The sequence below is a fragment of the Oncorhynchus mykiss genome, chromosome 14 (genome assembly GCF_057628025.1).
Source record: "Oncorhynchus mykiss isolate SJ-2025 chromosome 14, ASM5762802v1, whole genome shotgun sequence".
NCBI lineage: Eukaryota > Metazoa > Chordata > Actinopteri > Salmoniformes > Salmonidae > Oncorhynchus > Oncorhynchus mykiss.
Genome location: NC_143035.1, coordinates 35,806,944 through 35,827,784, shown reverse-complemented (window position 1 = coordinate 35,827,784; position 20,841 = coordinate 35,806,944). Strand labels below are relative to the sequence as shown.

At 42.0% G+C, this 20,841-nt stretch overlaps 1 protein-coding gene across 2 annotated transcripts; it reads left to right on the top strand.

The window, feature by feature from the left end:
- The first annotated feature begins 23 nt into the window (after positions 1-23).
- LOC110489210 (uncharacterized) lies at positions 24-11,027 on the top strand. Of its 2 annotated transcripts, XM_090198845.1 has the most exons (18): positions 24-102; positions 634-1,648; positions 1,867-1,928; positions 2,177-2,215; positions 2,305-2,381; positions 4,108-4,166; positions 4,263-4,379; positions 4,623-4,748; positions 4,903-5,028; positions 5,110-5,234; positions 5,446-7,144; positions 8,116-8,191; positions 8,312-8,355; positions 8,598-8,741; positions 8,861-8,991; positions 9,207-9,637; positions 10,180-10,301; positions 10,590-11,027. In XM_090198845.1, exons 2-18 carry the CDS (start codon positions 659-661, stop codon positions 10,620-10,622), a joined length of 4,401 nt encoding a protein of 1,466 aa, XP_090054971.1. In that variant the 5' UTR covers positions 24-102; positions 634-658; the 3' UTR covers positions 10,623-11,027. The 2 variants fall into 2 exon arrangements, with proteins under 2 accessions (XP_090054971.1, XP_090054972.1); XM_090198846.1 differs by lacking the exon at positions 634-1,648 and having other exon boundaries at positions 38-102.
- Positions 11,028-20,841: the final 9,814 nt, after the last annotated feature.

The window sequence follows — 20,841 nt, the reverse complement described above, 5'->3', positions numbered from 1 at the left end:
CCTGTTTTCATATAGTAAACAAACCGCAATCGACTTTGTAGTTTACCTTTCACTTCCGGTTCCGGTTTAGACGCCGGTGAAGCGCGCTAGCTACAGGTTACGGTAAGACACAATGACCAAAGTTGTATACCGATATTTATGTCAAGTCTTTATATCTATTCACTAATTATCTTCATCTTTCAAAAAATTGCTGGTTTGTATGATGGCTAGTTATCGAGCTAACGCGAGAGGAAGTTAGCTTGCTTAAGTCAACGTTAGCTTTGCTAGTTCAGCTAGTGTCAGTTTCGTTTTTGTAAATGTATGCTATTTATAACTTTTTGGTATTTCGATGGTCTACAATATCTATCTAGCTATCTATGTAATTTTTATCACTTGCATGAGCAACCCTTTCAGGCCTATGGTTTGGCTCCATGTCAGAACTAACTAACGTTCAGACAGCATTTGCCAGTGACGTTAGCTAGATCTGCATGACGGTTCGGGCTAGGCCTGCTGGTTATCGCCAGCATGTCACACCTACAAGGAATCAGCTAAAGTCAAGATAGATCCCGCCCCCAAGTTTCCTGATATTAAATCCATATTCTACTAGATTGCTTCTTTGATCCCTCATCTCTTCACTGGCAACTTTCTCTACAGAGATTTGATACGTTTACGTTCCAGCATGTCTCACAACTACTCCTACAGACGACCACCACCAGCTAAAGATCTAAGAGCCAGCGCTTTCGACTCTCCAGATCACCTGCACCCTGGAGACCACAGTCACAATGTTTGTAGATCGTCCCAGGAGGCTCCGTCTCATTCCACAATACCATCCTACCCATCCTCCTCATCCAGAGCCTCCGCTGCCACCGAGTCCCCTTACTCCTTCTCACTAAGCCAGTCAGACCCTTACTCCTCCCTAAGCCGGTCAGACCCTTACTCTTCCTCTCTAAGCCGGTCAGACCAAACTCTGACCCTCCTGAGCAGCTGTGGGCTTGAGCCCAAAGACTTGTCTCTACTAGCCGAGATGCCTGAGGAGCTCATCACTGTGGAGAACCTACCACGTCTGCTCCTGGAGATCAGAAAGAAGAGGGCGACACAGCAACCACCATATCCAGCTATGACCTCTTACCCCCCTGCTGCCACATCTCGCCCCCCCACTGCTACCCCTCCTCCAGGCCGTGCGTGGGAGCAGCGTGACCAGAGTCGTTCTCAGCCATTAGACTACCCAAACCCCGCTCTTCCCCCTTCCCAACTCCTTCCCACAGAACAGGCTGAGCCCTGGCAACTAGATCGTCATGGCAACCCGATGCAGTACACACGCTCTCGCCTAGAACCTGTGCCTGTCAGAGTTGTGGACTACCACTATGGTAAAGAAACTCCCAGAAGTTACCAAACTCCTATGTCCACTTACAACACGGCCCAAGGAGGAAGCAGCAACACCTGGAAACCCCCCAACTCATCCCAACCAGCAGTAGATTACAGGTACCCACCACCACCAGCTACAGACTACAGACCACGCCCAGACAAAGATGTCCCAGTTGTCACAATCAAGATGGCCACCTCTGGCAAAACTCCCACCAAGAAGGCTGCTCTTGACTTCCACGGAGAAATCCCCCAAACGTTTCCTTATTCGTGCTCTCTCTGCGATATTACTGTGCTCTCTGAAAAGGTAAGTAGCTTACTCCTCTTATTTCTGTTGAATCTGCATTATCTGGGTCTCAGGTAGGTTCATGTGTGTGTGAAAGGGTCAACAGTGTATGAATCTTAAGCCTATTTGTGTCACTAATAATATACAGTTACTGCTACGTATGTTAGAAGACAGCCTCATCTTAAATATGAACAATCAGTGAGATTTTTTTTTTTGTGTCCTTTTTGTTGTTGTTGCAGTGCTGGTTCACACACGTCAATGGAACTCAACATGCAGACGGACAGCTCACACTTCTTCAAATGTGAGTAATCACATACTCAATGTGTTTTTCCAGTTCTCCACTCAACAGCATGACACAAGCATTTTGCTATATCTGCTAAATATGTGTATGTGACCAATACATTTGATGACGTTTCAAACTCTTACTGTCATTATTGATATTGTAATAGGCCTAGCTTAAATCGATTAAGTTCCTAAGTTGTCCAGCTTTGATTTTTTTTTTTTTTTTTTTTATCATTCTATCTCTTCGTCTTGGGCCTATGTTTTTAGGTATCCTGAATGGGATTGCCGGATGCAGACCGCCAGAAGGTAAGAGCATATCTCTCTGTCTGTCTGTGTGTGTGGGCTTGGTATTAATGTAGAATAGATCCTAACTACAGGCCTTTTAATCCCTTTAGTGGTGATGACCACACAGACAGACCAAGGGTTGAAGAGAAGACTGGTGGACCTTCCCATAGGTCTATTAACTACTTAGGTAAACTAACTTCATTAGCTTGTCTATAAATAATACAGTACCTTCAGAAAGTATTCATACCCCTTGACTTATTCAACATTTTGTTGTGTTACAGCCTGAATTCAAAATGGATTAAATATATGTTGTTTTCTCTCGCCCATCTACCCACAGTACCCCATAATGATGAAGTAAAAACATGTTTTTTGAAATTGTTGCAAATGAATTTTGGGATTTTGCCTGCGTTTTGCTCTATTCTGTTTCTTTTTATCCTAAAAAAAACTCCCTAGTACTTGTCGATGATGAACATACCCATAACATGATGCAGCCACCACCATGCTTGAAAATATTAAGAGTGGTACTCAGTGAGGTGTTGTGTTGGAGATGCCCCAAACATAATGCTTTGTATTCAGGACACAAAGTACATTTTTTTGGCCACCTTTTTAGCAGTTTTACTTTATTGTAAACAGGATGCATGTTTGGAATATATTTATTCCGTACAAGCTTCCTTCTTTTCACTCTGTCATTTAGGTTAGTAGGTAGACTAGTGGGTAGAGCGTTGGGCCAAGGTCTGTCGTTCTGCCCCTGAGCAAGGCAGTTAACCCACTGTTCCCCGGGTGCCAAAGACCTGGATGTTGATTTAAGGCAGCCCCCCCGTACCTCTCTGATGCAGAGGGGTTTGGGTTAAATGCGGAAGACACATTTCAGTTGAAGGCATTCAGTTGTACAACTGACAAGTATTGTGGCTTAACTACAAAGTTGTTGATCCTCAGTTTTCTCCAATCACAGCCATTAAACTCTGTAACTGTTTTAAAGTTACCATTGGCCTCATGGTGAAATCCCTGAGTGGTTTCCTTCCTCTACGGAAACTGAGTTAGGAAGGACACCTGTATCTTTGTAGTGACTGGGTGTATTGATAGATACACCATCCAAAGTGTAATTAATAACTTCTCCATGCATGCTCAAAGCGATATTCGATGTCTGCTTTATTTTATATTTACCCATCTACCAATACGTGTCCTTCTTTGTGAGGCATTGGAAAACCTCTCTGGTCTTTGTGGTTGAATCTGTGAAATTCACTGCTCGACTGAGGGACCTTACGTGTGTGGGGTACAGAGAAAATCATATTAAACGCTACTATAGGACACAGAATGAGTCCTTGCAACTTGTGACTTATTAAAGACATTTTAAGCTTTCCATAACAAAGTGGTTGATGGCATATTGGCATTTCAGCTTTTCATTAATTTGTTAACATTTCTCAGAACATAATAGAGGCCAGTGACACAAAATCTCATTTTAATCCAATTTATCTTCAGGCTGAAACACAACAATGTGGATTAAGTCAAGGGGTGTGAATACTTCCTGTATATACCATTTTATCAGACACTTTTATCAAGCATTTTCGAATTTTAGATTTATTTTTTAAATTTACCTTTATTTAACGAGGCAAGTCAGTTAAGAACAAATTCTTATTTTCAATGACGGCCGAGGAACAGTGGGTTAACTGCCTTGTTCAGGGGGCAGAACGACAGATTTGTACCTTGTCAGCTCAGGGATTCGATCTTTGCAACCTTTCGGTTACTAGTCCAACGCTCTAACCGCTAGGCTACCGCCCCACAACTCTGGAGTTGGTAGCGTCATGCACGAACAAACTGAGCCACACAGGACTATTTGCTTTGCCGGTATATGTCTGATTTATCCATGTAACATATTAACGTGCCAGTAACTTACCTTCTATATTGTCCTGTAGGTAAACCGTCAAGTAGCGGCTCTAGAAAAAACGTAGACACTAAGACGAAGGTGACAAAGGTATTGTTGTTCTTCTGGTTTATTACTATCTAGGTTTCCCCCCTTTTTTCATTTTTTTTTCTTCACATTGTCTGTTTACTTGCCTTAATTCTCCAGGGGAGTGGCAAAGTGGTTTGTGCCAAATTTACCGCCCGGTGTCTCAACGAAGATGGTTTGAAGGACCTGATTAATCCGTTTGGGGAAGTCGTGAAAGTCATCATGTTCCCTGCTTTGGTAAGAAGACTAGTAGCCTATTCATCCTGCCATCTATTACAATACGTAATATATGTCTTTTCAATTCCTCTGAAATGGGTCAAAAGTCTTGCATTGACTGAATAATAATTGAGAAAATCTTATCGTCATCATGTTGTAAGTATAGAAGTAGAATCGACCACCCATCATGGCCTCATTGACTACAATAGGGATATCCATTCTAGTAATAATGTTTTTATGGTTCTTGTAACACTGCATTTTCAGGCTTTTGTGGAGATGGGCTCAACTGACCAGGCAGCCGATATTGTGAAATACTACCTCAGTAACCCAGTGACGGTGAAAGGAGGACAAGTCACCTTCTCTGTCTCGTCAACATTTAACTTCCTACAGGTACATTTTTACAAGATGAATTGACACCATTTTTTTGTTTACATTTGTTTGAAAGGGTAATTGAGGATTTTTCCTAAAACAACCACACACACACACACACACACACACACAGTATTATTCATTGAGTTAAATAAATCCATTTACGTCCGTATAGAGTTCCCGGGTGTTGAGTTTTTCCCCAGTGCCTCCTGGTAAAGAGTCTGCCGCGTGGAAGAGAGAGTTACTGGCCGTCGCTGAAGGATTTGGACCTGTGGAGCACTCTCTATTCTTACCTACGCAGGTATTAAACAGCATTTGAACTTTTTGGGGGTCTTTGTTATAGTATACTACAATTTGCTTACAGTGTATTCTGTCCTCTTAGGCATTTGTGGAAATGACTAATGCACTGGATGCACAGAAGCTGGTTGGACACCATACATCCAAACACTTGAAAATAGATGAGATACATATTAAAGTGGCCTTTTCGTCAGAGTATAATACACTTCGGTAAGTTGATGCGTCCCCTGCCATTACCTTTTGTTTTGCATGCGAACATGCATTGATTATGGCTTCTGAGTTCAGACCGCCAGAACAGTGTCACTGTTATAACCACTGAGTTAAAGGAGAAATAGTTCATTTAGACTCTTTACAAGCCAGAAAACATGGAAATAAAAGTGTTGTCTGTAAACCTTTTTTTTCCCTCCATCACATCATGCAGGACCATATCTGAGAGGAAGTCTTCAGACAGGAAGTCTTCAGACAGGAACAGGAAGTCTTCAGACAGGAAGTCTTCAGACAGGGACAGGAAGTCTTCAGACAGGGACAGGAAGTCTTCAGACAGGAAGTCTTCAGACAGGGACAGGAAGTCTTCAGACAGGAAGTCTTCAGACAGGAACAGGAAGTCTTCAGACAGGAAGTCTTCAGACAGGGACAGGAAGTCTTCAGACAGGAAGTCTTCAGACAGGAAGTCTGAAGACAGGAAGTCTGAAGACAGATCTAAGAGAAAGAGAACCCCAAGCCCCAGAAGGCGGTCCCTCAGCCCCAGGAGAGATTCCCCAATCTCCTCAAAGAGGAGGAGGAGTAGAGAGAGGGATAGCGACCGTCACAAAGAACAGGCGAAATCAAACTGTGGGGGTAAAAACAGGCCAAAGTCCCCCAGCAAACAGAGCTCCAGTCGGTCCCCCAGAAGCCTTCGCTCCCATACTAAAGAGCGGGTGTCCAGTGAGAAGGTATCCCCCATTTCCACATCCACTCGCTCACAACCTCCCACCAAGAATAAGACCCCGTCCCAGTCCTCCACTGTGATGGAGAAGTCCAAAAAGGCTGTTGACACGATTGACCAGAGCAAGCAAGAAACTGCGACCCACGACAGCCAGGAGGATGGAGCCATGGAGGCCTGTGATATGGACAGTGACATTGAGGGGATGGCCGTGTATGGGGAGGATGGGGAGGAGAACTCTGACATGGGAGAGGAGGGAGAGGTGGGGGAGGGAGAGGAACAAGAGGAACTGCAGGAGAGTGCTGAGGACTTGATCCAGGAGTTTAAAGATCTATGTGAGCCCAGGCAGAAAGCAACTTCTGGGACTGTAGATGATGCTCCTACAGAAGAGCTCTCAGCGACCGGGTCAGAACAGGGGAAAGAGCTCTCAGCGACCGGGTCAGAACAGGGGAAAGAGCTCTCAGCTCCCAGGACAGAACAGGGGAAAGAGCTCTCAGCTCCCGGGTCAAAACAGGGGAAAGAGCTCTCAGCGACCGGGTCAGAACAGGGGAAAGAGCTCTCAGCGACCGGGTCAGAACAGGGGAAAGAGCTCTCAGCTACCGGGTCAGAACAGGGGAAAGAGCTCTCAGCTCCCGTGTCAGAACAGCGGAAAGAGCTCTCAGCTACTGGGTCAGAACAGGGGAAAGAGCTCTCAGCTCCCGGGTCAGAACAGGGGAAAGAGCTCTCAGCTCCCGGGTCAGAACAGGGGAAAGAGCTCTCAGCTACTGGGTCAGAACAGGGGAAAGAGCTCTCAGCTCCCGGGTCAGAACAGGGGAAAGAGCTCTCAGCTCCCGGGTCAGAACAGGGGAAAGAGCTCTCAGCGACCGGGTCAGAACAGGGGAAAGAGCTCTCAGCTACTGGGTCAGAACAGGGGAAAGAGCTCTCAGCTCCCAGGTCAGAACAGGGGAAAGAGCTCTCAGCAACCGGGTCAGAACAGGGGAAAGAGCTCTCAGCTACTGGGTCAGAACAGGGGAAAGAGCTCTCAGCGACCGGGTCAGAACAGGGGAAAGAGCTCTCAGCGACCGGGTCAGAACAGGGGAAAGAGCTCTCAGCGACCGGGTCAGAACAGGGGAAAGAGCTCTCAGCTACCGGGTCAGAACAGGGGAAAGAGATGGATGGTGAAGACCAGAAAGGAGATATTTCATACGTTGATGATGAGGTAAAGTATATGCCGGTCTTTAACATGTAGTTAGTTCATCTATACATAATCTGTCAGGTCTTTAACATGTAGTTAATCTATACATAATCTGTCAGGTCTTTAACATGTAGTTCATCTATACATAATCTGTCAGGTCTTTAACATGTAGTTCATCTATACATAATCTGTCAGGTCTTTAACATGTAGTTAATCTATACATAATCTGTCAGGTCTTTAACATGTAGTTCATCTATACATAATCTGTCAGGTCTTTAACATGTAGTTCATCTATACATAATCTGTCAGGTCTTTAACATGTAGTTCATCTATACATAATCTGTCAGGTCTTTAACATGTAGCTCATCTATACATAATATGTCAGGTCTTTAACATGTAGTTCATCTATACATAATCTGTCAGGTCTTTAACATGTAGTTCATCTATACATAATCTGTCAGGTCTTTAACATGTAGTTCATCTATACATAATCTGTCAGGTCTTTAACATGTAGTTCATCTATACATAATATGTCAGGTCTTTAACATGTAGTTCATCTATACATAATCTGTCAGGTCTTTAACATGTAGTTCATCTATACATAATCTGTCAGGTCTTTAACATGTAGTTCATCTATACATAATCTGTCAGGTCTTTAACATGTAGTTCATCTATACATAATCTGTCAGGTCTTTAACATGTAGTTCATCTATACATAATCTGTCAGGTCTTTAACATGTAGTTCATCTATACATAATCTGTCAGGTCTTTAACATGTAGTTCATCTATACATAATCTGTCAGGTCTTTAACATGTAGTTCATCTATACATAATCTGTCAGGTCTTTAACATGTAGTTCATCTATTTAATAAGTCAAATTGAAAAAAGACAAGTAACATAGTTCCAAAAGTGTAAAATACAAGGTGCCATGTTTAATACGTGTTGTGTGTTTCAGTAAATCCTAAATGTTATGTTTTGATGTTTGTTCCCCTCAGCCTGATTTCCCAGAGGACCTTGAGAATCTTATTACATTGGATGAGCTGGAGGAGGATTCCTCGGTTGATAACCAAGGTGACTTATTACTCAACACCTAGCAACTCGACCATAGGTTCCATTTAAACTTCAGCATTTTTAGAGAAAGAGTAACATTGTTATGAAGGTCATTGATTGTATGTTTATCTTACATTGCAGATAACCAGTCAACAGATGAGATCAAGAGCAGATCCAAGAGCAAGGTGAGCAAATGTGTGTGTATATATATATATATATATATTTGTATTATTGTTTCTGATGTGTTCTGTGAGTCAGTACTGGTCATCTGTTTAGAATTGTTAATTCAACCTTCTAATATATATATCCAATATATCAGTTCAACACCATATATACGATCTTGGTTGAGTCGGTTCATTGCCGCTTTAGTTAACTATTGTCAATAAGGTTGTTACAACCACACCTGTAAAATATATTTTTATTTCAGCCCTCAGGACGTGATCAGACACTTGGTAGAGTGATCTACGTCAAAAACCTTCCCAGAGGCTTCTATACAGATAGTGACTTCCTGAAGATTGTTAAAGGCTTCGGGAGAGTGCATCGCTATTTCCTCCTTCGCAATGGTGAAGAGGTATGTTCCTCACAGAAGGAAATCTAAAATGGAGTCGATCCTAATGATGTACTACAAGTCTGATCACATTTGTTGTTTCCAGTAACCCTGGTCTCTCTCCTCTCTCCTCTATCTCTCAGGGCTTCATTGAGATGGAGAGGTCTTCAGATGCGACAAAGGCTTTAAGAGAGCTGCGTTATGATGGCTGTAAATTATACGGCCAGAAGTTGATCGTCCTGCGGTCTCAGAAATACAAAAGACTAACAACAGGGTTGGTGTCTGCTCTGCTAAACAAACGTATAACACACTCCGTCCCATCCCGTGTGGGAGCCACTGATAATTGATGTTTCTCTGTCTCTTCTGATAGAAAATATCCCCCGTCTGATCATATTTTACGTGCAGTGATTTCTGCCTATCTATCTTAAGGTAAACGTTTCTAAACTTTCTATAAGTCTGGACTAAAAAGGAATGATCTTATTTTGTCAGGTGGAAACCTGAATCTGATTCTAAAAGTGATCGGAAGAAGGATCACATGAGTACTAGAAGCAGTAGCAGGATAAGGAGTGGACGGACCAGCAGTCACTCAAAGTCAGCGGCTAAGGACGACAAGACAAAAGAGAAGGACGACGAGACAAAAGAGAAGGACGAGGAAACAAAAGAGAAGACGGCACGACAAGTATGCTCCGAGCCAGCCCAACACTGTGACAAGGAGGACAGAGGAGCGTCTGAAGGGAATATTGACAAATCCTCCAACGGTGAAGACCAAAAGGATGCCCCTGTCCCTGCTGCTGAGGAAGAGAAGCAGGCCTGTAGCAACGAGGATAATGCAGAAACCAAGATGGAGGATAATGTGGAAACGAGACCAGATTCCATAAAGACTGGTATGGAGTCATCGTTTCAGGCCAACAACCCAGTGGGTAAGTGTTTGGATGTGATTCATAGCCTCACTGCACTCATGGTAGCTTGGTCTCAGATCTGTTCTCTTTCTATAGCCTGGTCCCAGATTGGTTGTCTCTTTCTATAGCCTGGTCTCAGATCTGTTGTCTCTTTCTATAGCCTGGTCTCAGATCTGTTGTCTCTTTCTATAGCCTGGTCTCAGATCTGTTGTCTCTTTCTATAGCCTGGTCCCAGATCTGTTCTCTTTCTATAGCCTGGTCTCAGATCTGTTGTCTCTTTCTATAGCCTGGTCCCAGATCTGTTTGTGCTCTTGTCAACTCCATGGCATGACAATTCTATAAGGAGTAGGCAAGAGAGCACAATAAGACTGGCACCCAAGGCTACTTGCCATGTCTCCTTTCAAGAAAAATAACAAAAGTACCTTTGTAGACTTCATCACTGAAACAGCTATTTTCATTTGTTTGCTTTGAAAACACTATCAAGTTGTGCAGCAATGAACCGTAGTAAAGAGGCATTGTCTTTATGAAGTACAGTACTATGCTTTCTAATGTGTTTGTCACAGGAAGAGAATTCATTAAACCTGTCATTGGCTACTTCTGCGACCTGTGTCAAGTCATCTATGTCGATGAGGACGAAGCAAAGAACCAACACTGCAGCAGCCTCCGTCACTATCTGAAGTTTATGGTAAAGCACCAGAATCCTGTTGAATCTCATCAGAATCATCTCACTTGACTTGTCTATGCTTCTTTATCATAAGTGTAGAAACAAGGGTGGGGGCCGACTGCTCTTTTATATAGTCCCTATTACCAAATAATGTAAGTCACAGGTTTGAAAAAGTAGGATCATGGAGGGGATAGATCGCGGATATCTATTCTTTACATTATTCAACCAACATTTCTGTGCAGTTATTTGCTGTGTACGTTACATGTTTACCTGGACGATTACTGAGCTGTATGATTTGTTGTCTCACAGGAACATTCAGGTGAAGACACAGCCTCTAGCTAAAAGGTGTCCATCTCTGGAGGAAGTTGACAAGATGACAGTTTTAGGCCCATTTTGACGGGAAGTGTACAAGTGCACACTTCCGGAGGAGGGTGGAGAATCTGGATTTTTCTTTATATTGCACTCAAGAAGCACGGCACAGGTTTACCTCATCCATGAGAGGCTCTTTGTGAAACTCATCCTAGAACAATAAATGAGATTGCAGATTACGTTAATCTGTATTGGTTTATATGAACAAATGTTCAGCACCTACCTATATATATATTGTTATGTTTCTGTTAAAATAGCTCAGATCTACTTTCTGTAACGTGAAGTGTTTGTTCGGTTTTCCTATGTAATTTGTTTTCAAGATTTGTGTTAAATTGAACTTCATTCTAAAAGATTGTTAATAAACATGCTTAATTATTGCATTTTTGTAATTTAACATTCTTCAAGCAAGATAACATCACCGCCTTCTAGTTTGCTCTAGGTTCAGGATTATAACCAATGATGTATCTAAACCCTGGATGACTGACGCTATGTATTGGCCAATGAAAGGCTTTGAAGCCAGTGGTCGGCCATATTGGCACTCCTCAGTAGGAGCAGTCCTCCATAGGAATTAATGCAATTCTACAGTATTTCAAATAAATTACATGTTTTATATAGGTGTGTGTATATATATATATATATATATATATATATATATATATATATATATATTGTAGCAACATTAGTACTTTCTACAAATTATACTTAAAAGGAAAATGTTTTATGTTTAGCTCACATAATTTAAGTATGCATTAAGATGTCTGTAATAGAATAAACATGGCAAAACAAATGTAGACATTTAACGGAATTTCTATATCTTCTGAATTGTTTTGTTACAATAGTGGCTTAAAAACAGTGCCCCATGTCAGTCATCTATTTGTCAACAGCTGGTGAGCGATGTCTAATATTAAAGAAGTCTCGAGGTATTGCTCGCCTGAGGTAAAGTACCTTATGATAAGCTGTAGACCACACTATCTACCGAGAGGGTACTCGATATTATTTGTAGCCGTCTATTTTCCACCACAAAACGATGCTGGCACTAAGACCGCACTCAACCAGCTGTATAAAGCCATAAGCAAACAAGAAAATTATCATCCAGAAATGGTGCTCGTTGTGGCCGCAAACTTAAATCCGTTTGACCTCATTTCTACCAGCATGTCACGCACAACCAGAAGGATGTCCACACACGCAGACGCATACAAAGCTCTTCTTCGCCCTCCATTTGGAAAATCTGACCATAATTCTATCCTCCTGATTCATGCTTACAAGCAAAAACTAAAGCAGGAAGTACCAGTGACTCGCTCTATACGGAAGTGATCAAATGACGCGGATGCTATACTACAGGACTGTTTTGCTAGCACAGACTGGAATATGTTCCGGAATTCATCAAATGGCATAGAGGAGTATACCACCTCAGTCACAGGCTTCATCAATAAGTGCACCGACGACGTCCCCACAGTTAACCATACGTACCTATCTCAACCAGAAGCCATGTATTACAGGCAACATCCGCATCGAGCTAAAGGAACTGCCGCTTTCAAGGAGTGGGACACTAATCCGGACGCTTATAAGAAATCCCGTTATGCCCTCAGACGAACCATCAAACAGGCAAAGCGTCAATACAGATTTAAGATTGAATCCTACTACACCGGCTCTGATGCTCATCGGATGTGGCAGGGCTTGAAAACTATTACGGACTACAAAGGGAAATCCAGCCGCAAGCCTACCAGATGAGCTAAATGCCTTTAATGCTCGCTTCGGGTATTTTACACAGCTGTTACTCACTGTTTATTATCAATGCATAGTCACTTTACTTCTACCTACATGCACAAATTACTGACTAGCCTGTACCCCGGCACACTGACTCAGTACCAGTACACCCTGTATATGTACTCAGGCTATCCGGAAGGCCAAAGTTCATTGCTTTAAGGAGCAGTTCTCTCTCTGTGGGTCTAACCCCAAGAAGTTCTTGAAAACGGTTAAAGACCTGGAGAATAAACCCTCCTCCTCACAGCTGCCCATGTCCCTTAATGTTGATGATGTGGTTGTTACTGACAAGAAGCACATGGCTGAGCTCTTTAATCAACACTTCATTAAGTCAGGATTCCTATTTGACTCAGCCATGCCTCCTTGCCTGTCCAACATTTCCTCATCTCCCACCCCTTCCAATGCGACTATCCCCGATGCTTCTCCCCATTTTTGCCCTGCTACAAAGTTTTTCCCTGCAGGCGGTCACTGAGTCCGAGGTGCTAAAGGGGCTCCTTAAACTTGACCCCCCCCAAAAAACATCTGTTTCAGATGGTTTAGACCCTTTCTTCTTTAAGGTTGCTGCCCCTATCATCGCCAAACTGATCTCCAACCTTTTTAACCTGAGGTTTCCATTGCTTGGAAGGCAGCCACGGTTATTCCTTTATTTAAAGAGGGAGATCAAGCTGATCCTAACTGTTATAGGCCTATTTCTATTTTGCCCTGTTTCATCAAAAGTGTTGGAAAAACTTGTCAATAATCAACTGACTGGCTTTCTTGATGTCTATAGTATTCTCTTGGGTATGCAATCTGGTTTTCGCTCAGGTTATGGATGTGTCACTGCAACCTTAAAGGTCCTCAATGATGTCACCATTGCCCTTGATTCTAAGCAATATTGTGCTGCTATTTTTATTGACTTGGTCAAAGCTTTTGATACGGTAGACCATTCCATTCTTGTAGGCAGGCTAAGAAGTATTGGTGTCTCAGAGGTTTTTGGCCTGGTTTGCTAACTACCTCTCTCAAAGAGTGCAGTGTATAAAGTCAGAAAATCTGCTGTCTCAGCCACTGCCTGTCACCAAGGGAGTACCCCAAGGCTCGATTCTACGCCCCACGCTCTTCTCAATTTACATCAAAAACATAGTTCAGGCAGTAGGAAGCTCTCTCATCCATTTATATGCTGATGATAGTCTTATACTCTTGCCCCTCCCCAAATGTTGTGTTAAATGCTCTACAATAAAGCTTTCTTAGTGTCCAACAAGCTTTCTCTACCCTTAACCTGTTCTGAACACCTCCAAAACAAAGGTAATTTGGTTTGGTAAGAAGAATGCCCCTCCCCCCAATATGTTATTACTACCTCTTGAGGGTTTAGAGCATGAGGTAGTCACCTCATACAAGTCCTTTGGAGTATGGCTAGACGGCGCACTGTCCTTCTCTCAGCACATATCAAAGCTGCAGGCTAAAGTTAAATCTAGACTTGGTTTCCTCTATCGTAATCGCTCCTCTTTCACCCCAGCTGCCAAACTAACCCTGATTCAGATGACCATCCTACCCATGCTATATTACAGAGACATAATTTATAGATTGTCAGGTAGATGTTCTTTACCATTTGGCCATCATATTTGCCACCAATGCGCCTTATAGGACACATCACGGCACTCTATACTCCTATGTAAACTGGTCATCTCTGTATACCCGTCGCAAGACCCACTGGTTGATGCTTATTTATAAAACCCTCTTAGGCCTCACTCCCCCTATCTGATATCTACAGACCTCATCCTCCACATACAACACCCGTTCTGCCAGTCGCATTCTGTTAAAGGTCCCCAAAGCGCACACATCCCTGGGTCGCTCCTCTTTTCAGTTTGCTGCAGCTAGCGACTGGAACGCGCTGCAACAAACACTCAAGCTGGACAGTTTTATCTCAATCTCTAAATCCAAAGACTCAATCATGGACACTCTTACTGACAGTTGTGGCTGCTTTGTGTGATGTATTGTTGACTCTACCTTCTTGCCCTTTGTGCAATTGTCCGTGCCCAATATTGTTTGTACCATGTTTTGTGCTGCTACCATGTTGTCATGTGTTGCTGCCTTGCTATGTTGTTGTCTTAGGTCTCTCTTTATGTAGTATTGTCACTCTTGTTGTGATGTGTGTTTTGTTCTATATTTATTTTAAAAAATTTAATCCCAGGGTCCTGTCCCCGCAGGAGGCCTTCTGGTAGGCCATCATTGTAAATAAACAATGGCACTTTATATAATGTTTACATACCCTACATTACTCATCTCATATGCATATACTGTACTCTATACCGTCTACTGCATCTTGCCTATGCCGTTCGGCCATCGCTCATTCATATATTTTTATGTACATATTCTTATTCATTCATTTACACTTGTGTGTATAAGGTAGTTGTTGTGAAATTGTTAGGTTAGATTACTTGCTAGATATTACTACATGGTCGGAACTAGAAGCACAAGCATTTCGCTACACTCGCATTAACATCTGCTAACCAGGTGTATGTGACAAATAAAATTTGATTTGATAAGCATTTGTTCTTAACTGACTTGCCTAGTTAAATAAAATAAATATTGTTATTTTATTGTGTTACTTATTACTTTAGGTTATTTGGTAAATATTTTCTTAATGGGAGTGCTGGCTAGCGACGTTAGCTTACCAGGTACATCAACAGCTTTAGGTTGGTTGTTTTTAGGCAGAACAGTGCCGTAATATCTAACAATACACACATTTTGTTATGTTACAGCCTTATTCTAAAAATTTATTTAAAAAAATTAAATAATACCTCATCAATCTACACACAATACCCAATAATGACAAAGCCAAATGAGAAATGTTTGCAAATGTAAACAAAAGAAAACAGAAATATCACATTTACATAAGTATTCAGACCCTTTACTCAGTACTTTGTTGAAGCACCTTCGGTCTTGGGTATGACGCTACAAGTCTGGCACACCTGTATTTGGGGAGTTTCTCCCATTATTCTCTGCAGATCCTCTCAAGCTCTGATAGCTATTGTTCCACTACCTACCTGACAGGAGTGCTAGCTAGCACCATTAGCTTGCTAGGTACATCAAAAGCTTTAGGTACGTTATTTATAGCCTCAACTTCCAAGATTTCCACCAAGAACATTGCCTCTCCGAGCATCACTCTCCATCGCTTGGGCAAGGGACATTGAAGGTAAACTCAGATGTGAGGATGTAAAACATAATTCGAGGGTTGAGAGCCGTCAAGTAACTTCACATTTGGACCGCAACCGATATTCACGTAATAATAATGCATTTACCTCGTCCACAAATCGGTGAAAACAAACAACCTTTCCCCCTTGACTCCCAGTGTAAAAAGACTCTATTTCGTAGTACATTTTTTGTTTTACACAAATAACAAAACATGCCGAAAAGCTGTTGTGTTGTTCAATGTCGATGTAACCAGGTTAAAAAAAAGTCCGACCAACATTTCACAATGCTCCAACTTTGGTAAATAGAGCCTGCGAGAAGAGCCCTGTGGCTTCAGGGTATTCAGCCTGCGAGAAGAGCCCTGTGGCTTCAGGGTATTAAGCCTGCGAGAAGAGCCCTGTGGCTTCAGGGTATTCAGCCTAGGAGAATAGCCCTGTGGCTTCAGGGTATCCAGCCTGAGAGAAGAGCCCTGTGGCTTCAGGGTATTCAGCCTGCGAGAAGAGCCCTGTGGCTTCAGGGTATCCAGCCTGCGAGAAGAGCCCTGTGGCTTCAGGGTATCCAGCCTGCGAGAAGAGCCCTGTGGATTCAGGGTATCCAGCCTGGGAGAAGAGCACTGTGGCTTCAGCGTATCCAGCCTGCGAGAAGAGCCCTGTGGCTTCAGGGTATCCAGCCTGGGAGAAGAGCACTGTGGCTTCAGTGTATCCAGCCTGGGAGAAGAGCCCTGTGGCTTCAGGATATTCAGCCTGGGAGAAGAGCCCTGTGGCTTCAGGGTATCCAGCCTGGGACAAGAGCCCTGTGGCTTCAGGGTATCCAGCCTGGGAGAAGAGCCCTGTTGCTTCAGGGTATCCAGCCTGTGAGAAGAGCCCTGTTGCTTCAGGGTATTCAGCCTGGGAGAAGAGCCCTGTGGCTTCAGGGTATCCAGCCTGCGAGAAGAGCCCTGTGGCTTCAGGGTATTCAGCCTGGGAGAAGAGCCCTGTGGCTTCAGGATATTCACCCTGGGAGAAGAGCCCTGTGGCTTCAGGGTATTCAGCCTGGGAGAAGAGCCCTGTGGCTTCAGGATATTCAGCCTGGGAGAAGAGCCCTGTGGCTTCAGGGTATCCAGCCTGGGAGAAGAGCCCTGTGGCTTCAGGGTATCCAGCCTGGGAGAAGAGCCCTGTTGCTTCAGGGTATTCAGCCTGGGAGAAGAGCCCTGTTGCTTCAGGGTATTCAGCCTGGGAGAAGAGCCCTGTTGCTTCAGGGTATTCAGCCTGGGAGAAGAGCCCTGTGGCTTTAGGGTATCCAGCCTGCGAGAAGAGCCCTGTGGCTTCAGGGTATTCAGCCTGGGAGAAGAGCCCTGTGGCTTCAGGATATTCACCCTGGGAGAAGAGCCATGTGGCTTCAGGATATTCAGCCTAGGAGAAGAGCCCTGTGGCTTCAGGGTATCCAGCCTGGGAGAAGAGCCCTGTGGCTTCAGGGTATTCAGCCTGGGAGAATAGGAAATGTGTGGACCCGGTGTCCAAGTAGGCTACACGTAGCTATGTGTGTGGAAAACATTTCACCACAGGAAATACATTTAACTTGTTTAGTGTCCTCCGTTTCCATTCACTACTTGTAGCTGTACAGTCCGTTTGTTTGTTGTTGGTATTGGCTAGCTTAATGTTCTGGTTGCTAGCGCCATCATGAAAAAGGGCATGAGGAAAGCCCTACAATATTACGCTTTTCTAAGTAGTGAGAACGCTTAAGAGCAGACAATTGTTGAAAAGTAATTTAAACATGTTGTACTTTTCTTAAATATAGTTGTGTAATCGACTAAAACAAACAAACAACAATAACATTGCGTTTGGAAAATATATATTTTTGTTTGTTGTTGCTGTGAGCCAAATGGGGGTAACCTAGGTAACCACAGCATTTGAGGTAGATAATATACAAAAGTTAAATAAACAATAAAAAATTAACAGCAAACATTACACATACAGAAGTTTCAAAACAATAAATACATTACAAATGTAATATTACGTATATATACAGTGTTGTAACGATGTACAAATGGTTAAGGGTACACAAGGGAAAATAAATTAGCATAAATATGGGTTGTATTTACAATGGTGTTTGTTCTTCACTGGTTGTTATTCTATCTATCTCTGGGTGCGGCGTCTGTCTCCATGGTAAATAAACATGGCGGTGTCTGGTGAGTGGGAAATAGTTTTCAGAAATGTGCAGACAACTTGTGAACGATAAATGTCTCTGGTTATTAATCGCTTGTCATAACGTGGATATGAGTTGCGCTGTCAGTTTCAAGATCATTTACTTTTTAGTAGGCTTTAGCATGGGAGAAGTAACGTTGTCTACTAACTGGCTAGCCACTTCGCTAGCTAGAGAATGTTAGCTACCTAGCATTCTATCACGAACAGCGACAGCATGTTAAATGTTTAAGCAAGCTTGCTAATCAGTCATTTTGGAAAAACATCACTGTTGTCATGTACATGGGAGGATTTAGAAGAAGACTTGTTTAACTGCTCATTTGTCTCATTCTTGCAGGAAAACATCCAATTGTATCCTTTTTTTTTTTTTTTTTTGTAATGTAGAAGCTGCATTTAATAGCTAGTTAACGTCAGCTATTTCATTAGCTACTGTGACAGCTAACGTTAGTCTGCATCTTTATTCGTTATATAGTGCACTACTTCTGACCAGAGCCCTATGGGTACCGATTTGGGACATAACGTTAGGGACGTCAAAGCTTAGGTTTAGGCTGCTTCACACTCACTATGGAAGCTCTAGTCTAGAGCAGGGGTTCTCAAAAACGGTTTCTCATAACCCAAGTGACATCAAAATAAAAAATAAATAGCATTCAATGAGTTTTACAATGACGTCGGCAGTGCATGGCTGGCTGAACCAAGTCTCAGGCTCTGGGAAGGAACATTTTTAAAGCCTACCACTTGGTATCGAGAGAGAATTTCGCCGTTCAAGCTAATTTCCTGCAATTCTACATAATATGCCATGAGGCAGCGAGAAAACGTTGCCGTTTTAAAGCTGGAGTCCTTAATTGAAACAATAATAAAGCACTGTTTTGGTAGAAAGCTGAGGGATTGGCCTGGAGAAATGTAACCAATGTTTTGAGGCTATACAGTGTTTGTTTACATTTTTACTGTTTACTAACAGAGATAAAAAAAAATTAAGTAATTTTAGGTTCTGATGTGGTAAAACAGTTGAACTAACCTCATGAGGCCTTTATAAGTTTTATTCTTCAAGAATTGATTAGTATATCATGGTATTCCATACCAAAAATGCATTTAGTAACTAAGGATTACATTTTTAAATTACAGTGCATTTATTCTCAACTAGTTTAAAGAAGACTCGTTTTATTGCTTCAATCAGCACATCAGTTTTCAGCTGTGCTGACATAATTGCAAAAGGGTTTTCTAATGATAAATTTGCCTTTTAAAATGATAAACTTGGATTAGCTAACACAACGTGCCATTGGAACACAGGAGTGATGGTTGCTGATAATGGGCCTCTGTATGCCTATGTAGATATTCAATTTTAAGAAATCAGCCGTTTCCAGCTACAATAGTAATTTACAAAGATTAACAATGTCTACACTGTATTTCTGATCCATTTGTTATTTTAATGGACAAAAATGTGATTTTATTTAAAAAACAACATTTCTAAGTGCCCCCAAACTTTTGAACAGTAGTGAATATCTTTTTATTTTTGTTATCATGCCCTTGCAGTACCTCTGCATACCCCACTTGGAGAACTACTAGTCTAGAGAGCACAGTAAAAGTTTGCTTAGGTCTATTTTTAAACTCTCCATTGTTAAGTAGGAAGACAGATCTCATTGTTGTAAAAAAAAAAACTGAGTGTGCTTGGTTTACCATCATCCTACATTTAAGTATTGAATTATTTTGTTGTATTTGATTATTTTTACTTTATGCCAATTTCCCCAAGGTTTATGTTACTACATTACACAAGCTCACATTTTCAACACGTACATTTTTTTGTTGAGATACAAGGTCCTTTTTTCTTCAGATTGGTGATGCTAATATAAAAGTTCACTGTCATCACGAATAGATTTAAATCGATTGCTTTAAACAGGTTAATATATGTGGGTTGGTACCGTTCATTTTGTTATATGCGCCTGTCTGTTGCAGGACTTTATAACACTTATCATTTTTAAAGGTACAATGCAGCCCTTTTAATATCAATATCAAATCATTTCTGGGTAACCTTACTGTGATTGGTTTAAATTAAAATAGTTATCTCCCTCCGACATTCTAGAATTTTGACGACTGTCTTCAACAAATTCTCTTCTTTACAAGTAATGTTAATATTTTTGTCTCAGATTCCGTGTGGCCTTTGAAAAGTGTTTGTTTAAACAGTGCATACACAGCAAACGTTTGCTCCTTATTCAATTCATTTCAATGTGATATCGATGGAAGTGCTAAAAAAATAAAAAAAAGATTGCATTACGCTTACCGCGTTGTCGACCCACTTGAATCAAAATGCAACACTTCAGAATGTAGCTAGGTGTCTCCTACAAATTGTCCTGTAACCAGTGATGTACACATTAGTCCCAGATTCCGTGTGGTTTTTGAGCTGTATTAGTTTTAACAGGACGTGCAACCTCATCTCCCCCCTCTCAAACTATTGATTTCAACGTGATAACCGATTGGAGGGATTGACAAGTGTTGCGTTTCTCTTTCTGTTGGTGTCCCCCATATCAAAATGTAGCTGACTGTCTTCTGGTTGTTGTCTAACCAGTGAGTAAAATTATGTGGTTTTTACCAGATTTGATTCCCCCCCCCCCCCCCCCCTAATCGATGTGAGTGATTTATTTTTAAAACAACAGGGTTTTTGGTGCGTGTGCAGTTTCTAAGGTGCTTATTTAAAAAATACAAGTAATATGATTAGTATTGTTTCACATTAGTATTGTTTTATGTGTAGACAGTACATTTTATGTTTAGGTTTTCAATATATTACAAACTGTTTCTGCATGTTGGTTATTGATTTGGACACGTTAACTGTGTTTTTACATTGAGCTATTGATCTAAAAGTTTTTGTCAACAGGAAGCAGCAACAGCATCACTTTCAACTTAAGTTTTAGGAAAATAAATTGAACTTTCAACATGAATTTCCAATGGTATTGGACTTACTCACGGGGAAACTGCCGAGTGAGTCCAAAAATGTGCTGTGATTTATTTTGATGATAAAGGCTACCAGAAATCCCCAAAATGGGTTTGCCCTGCCTACTCATATCATAGACCCTTGGTTATATCATCTG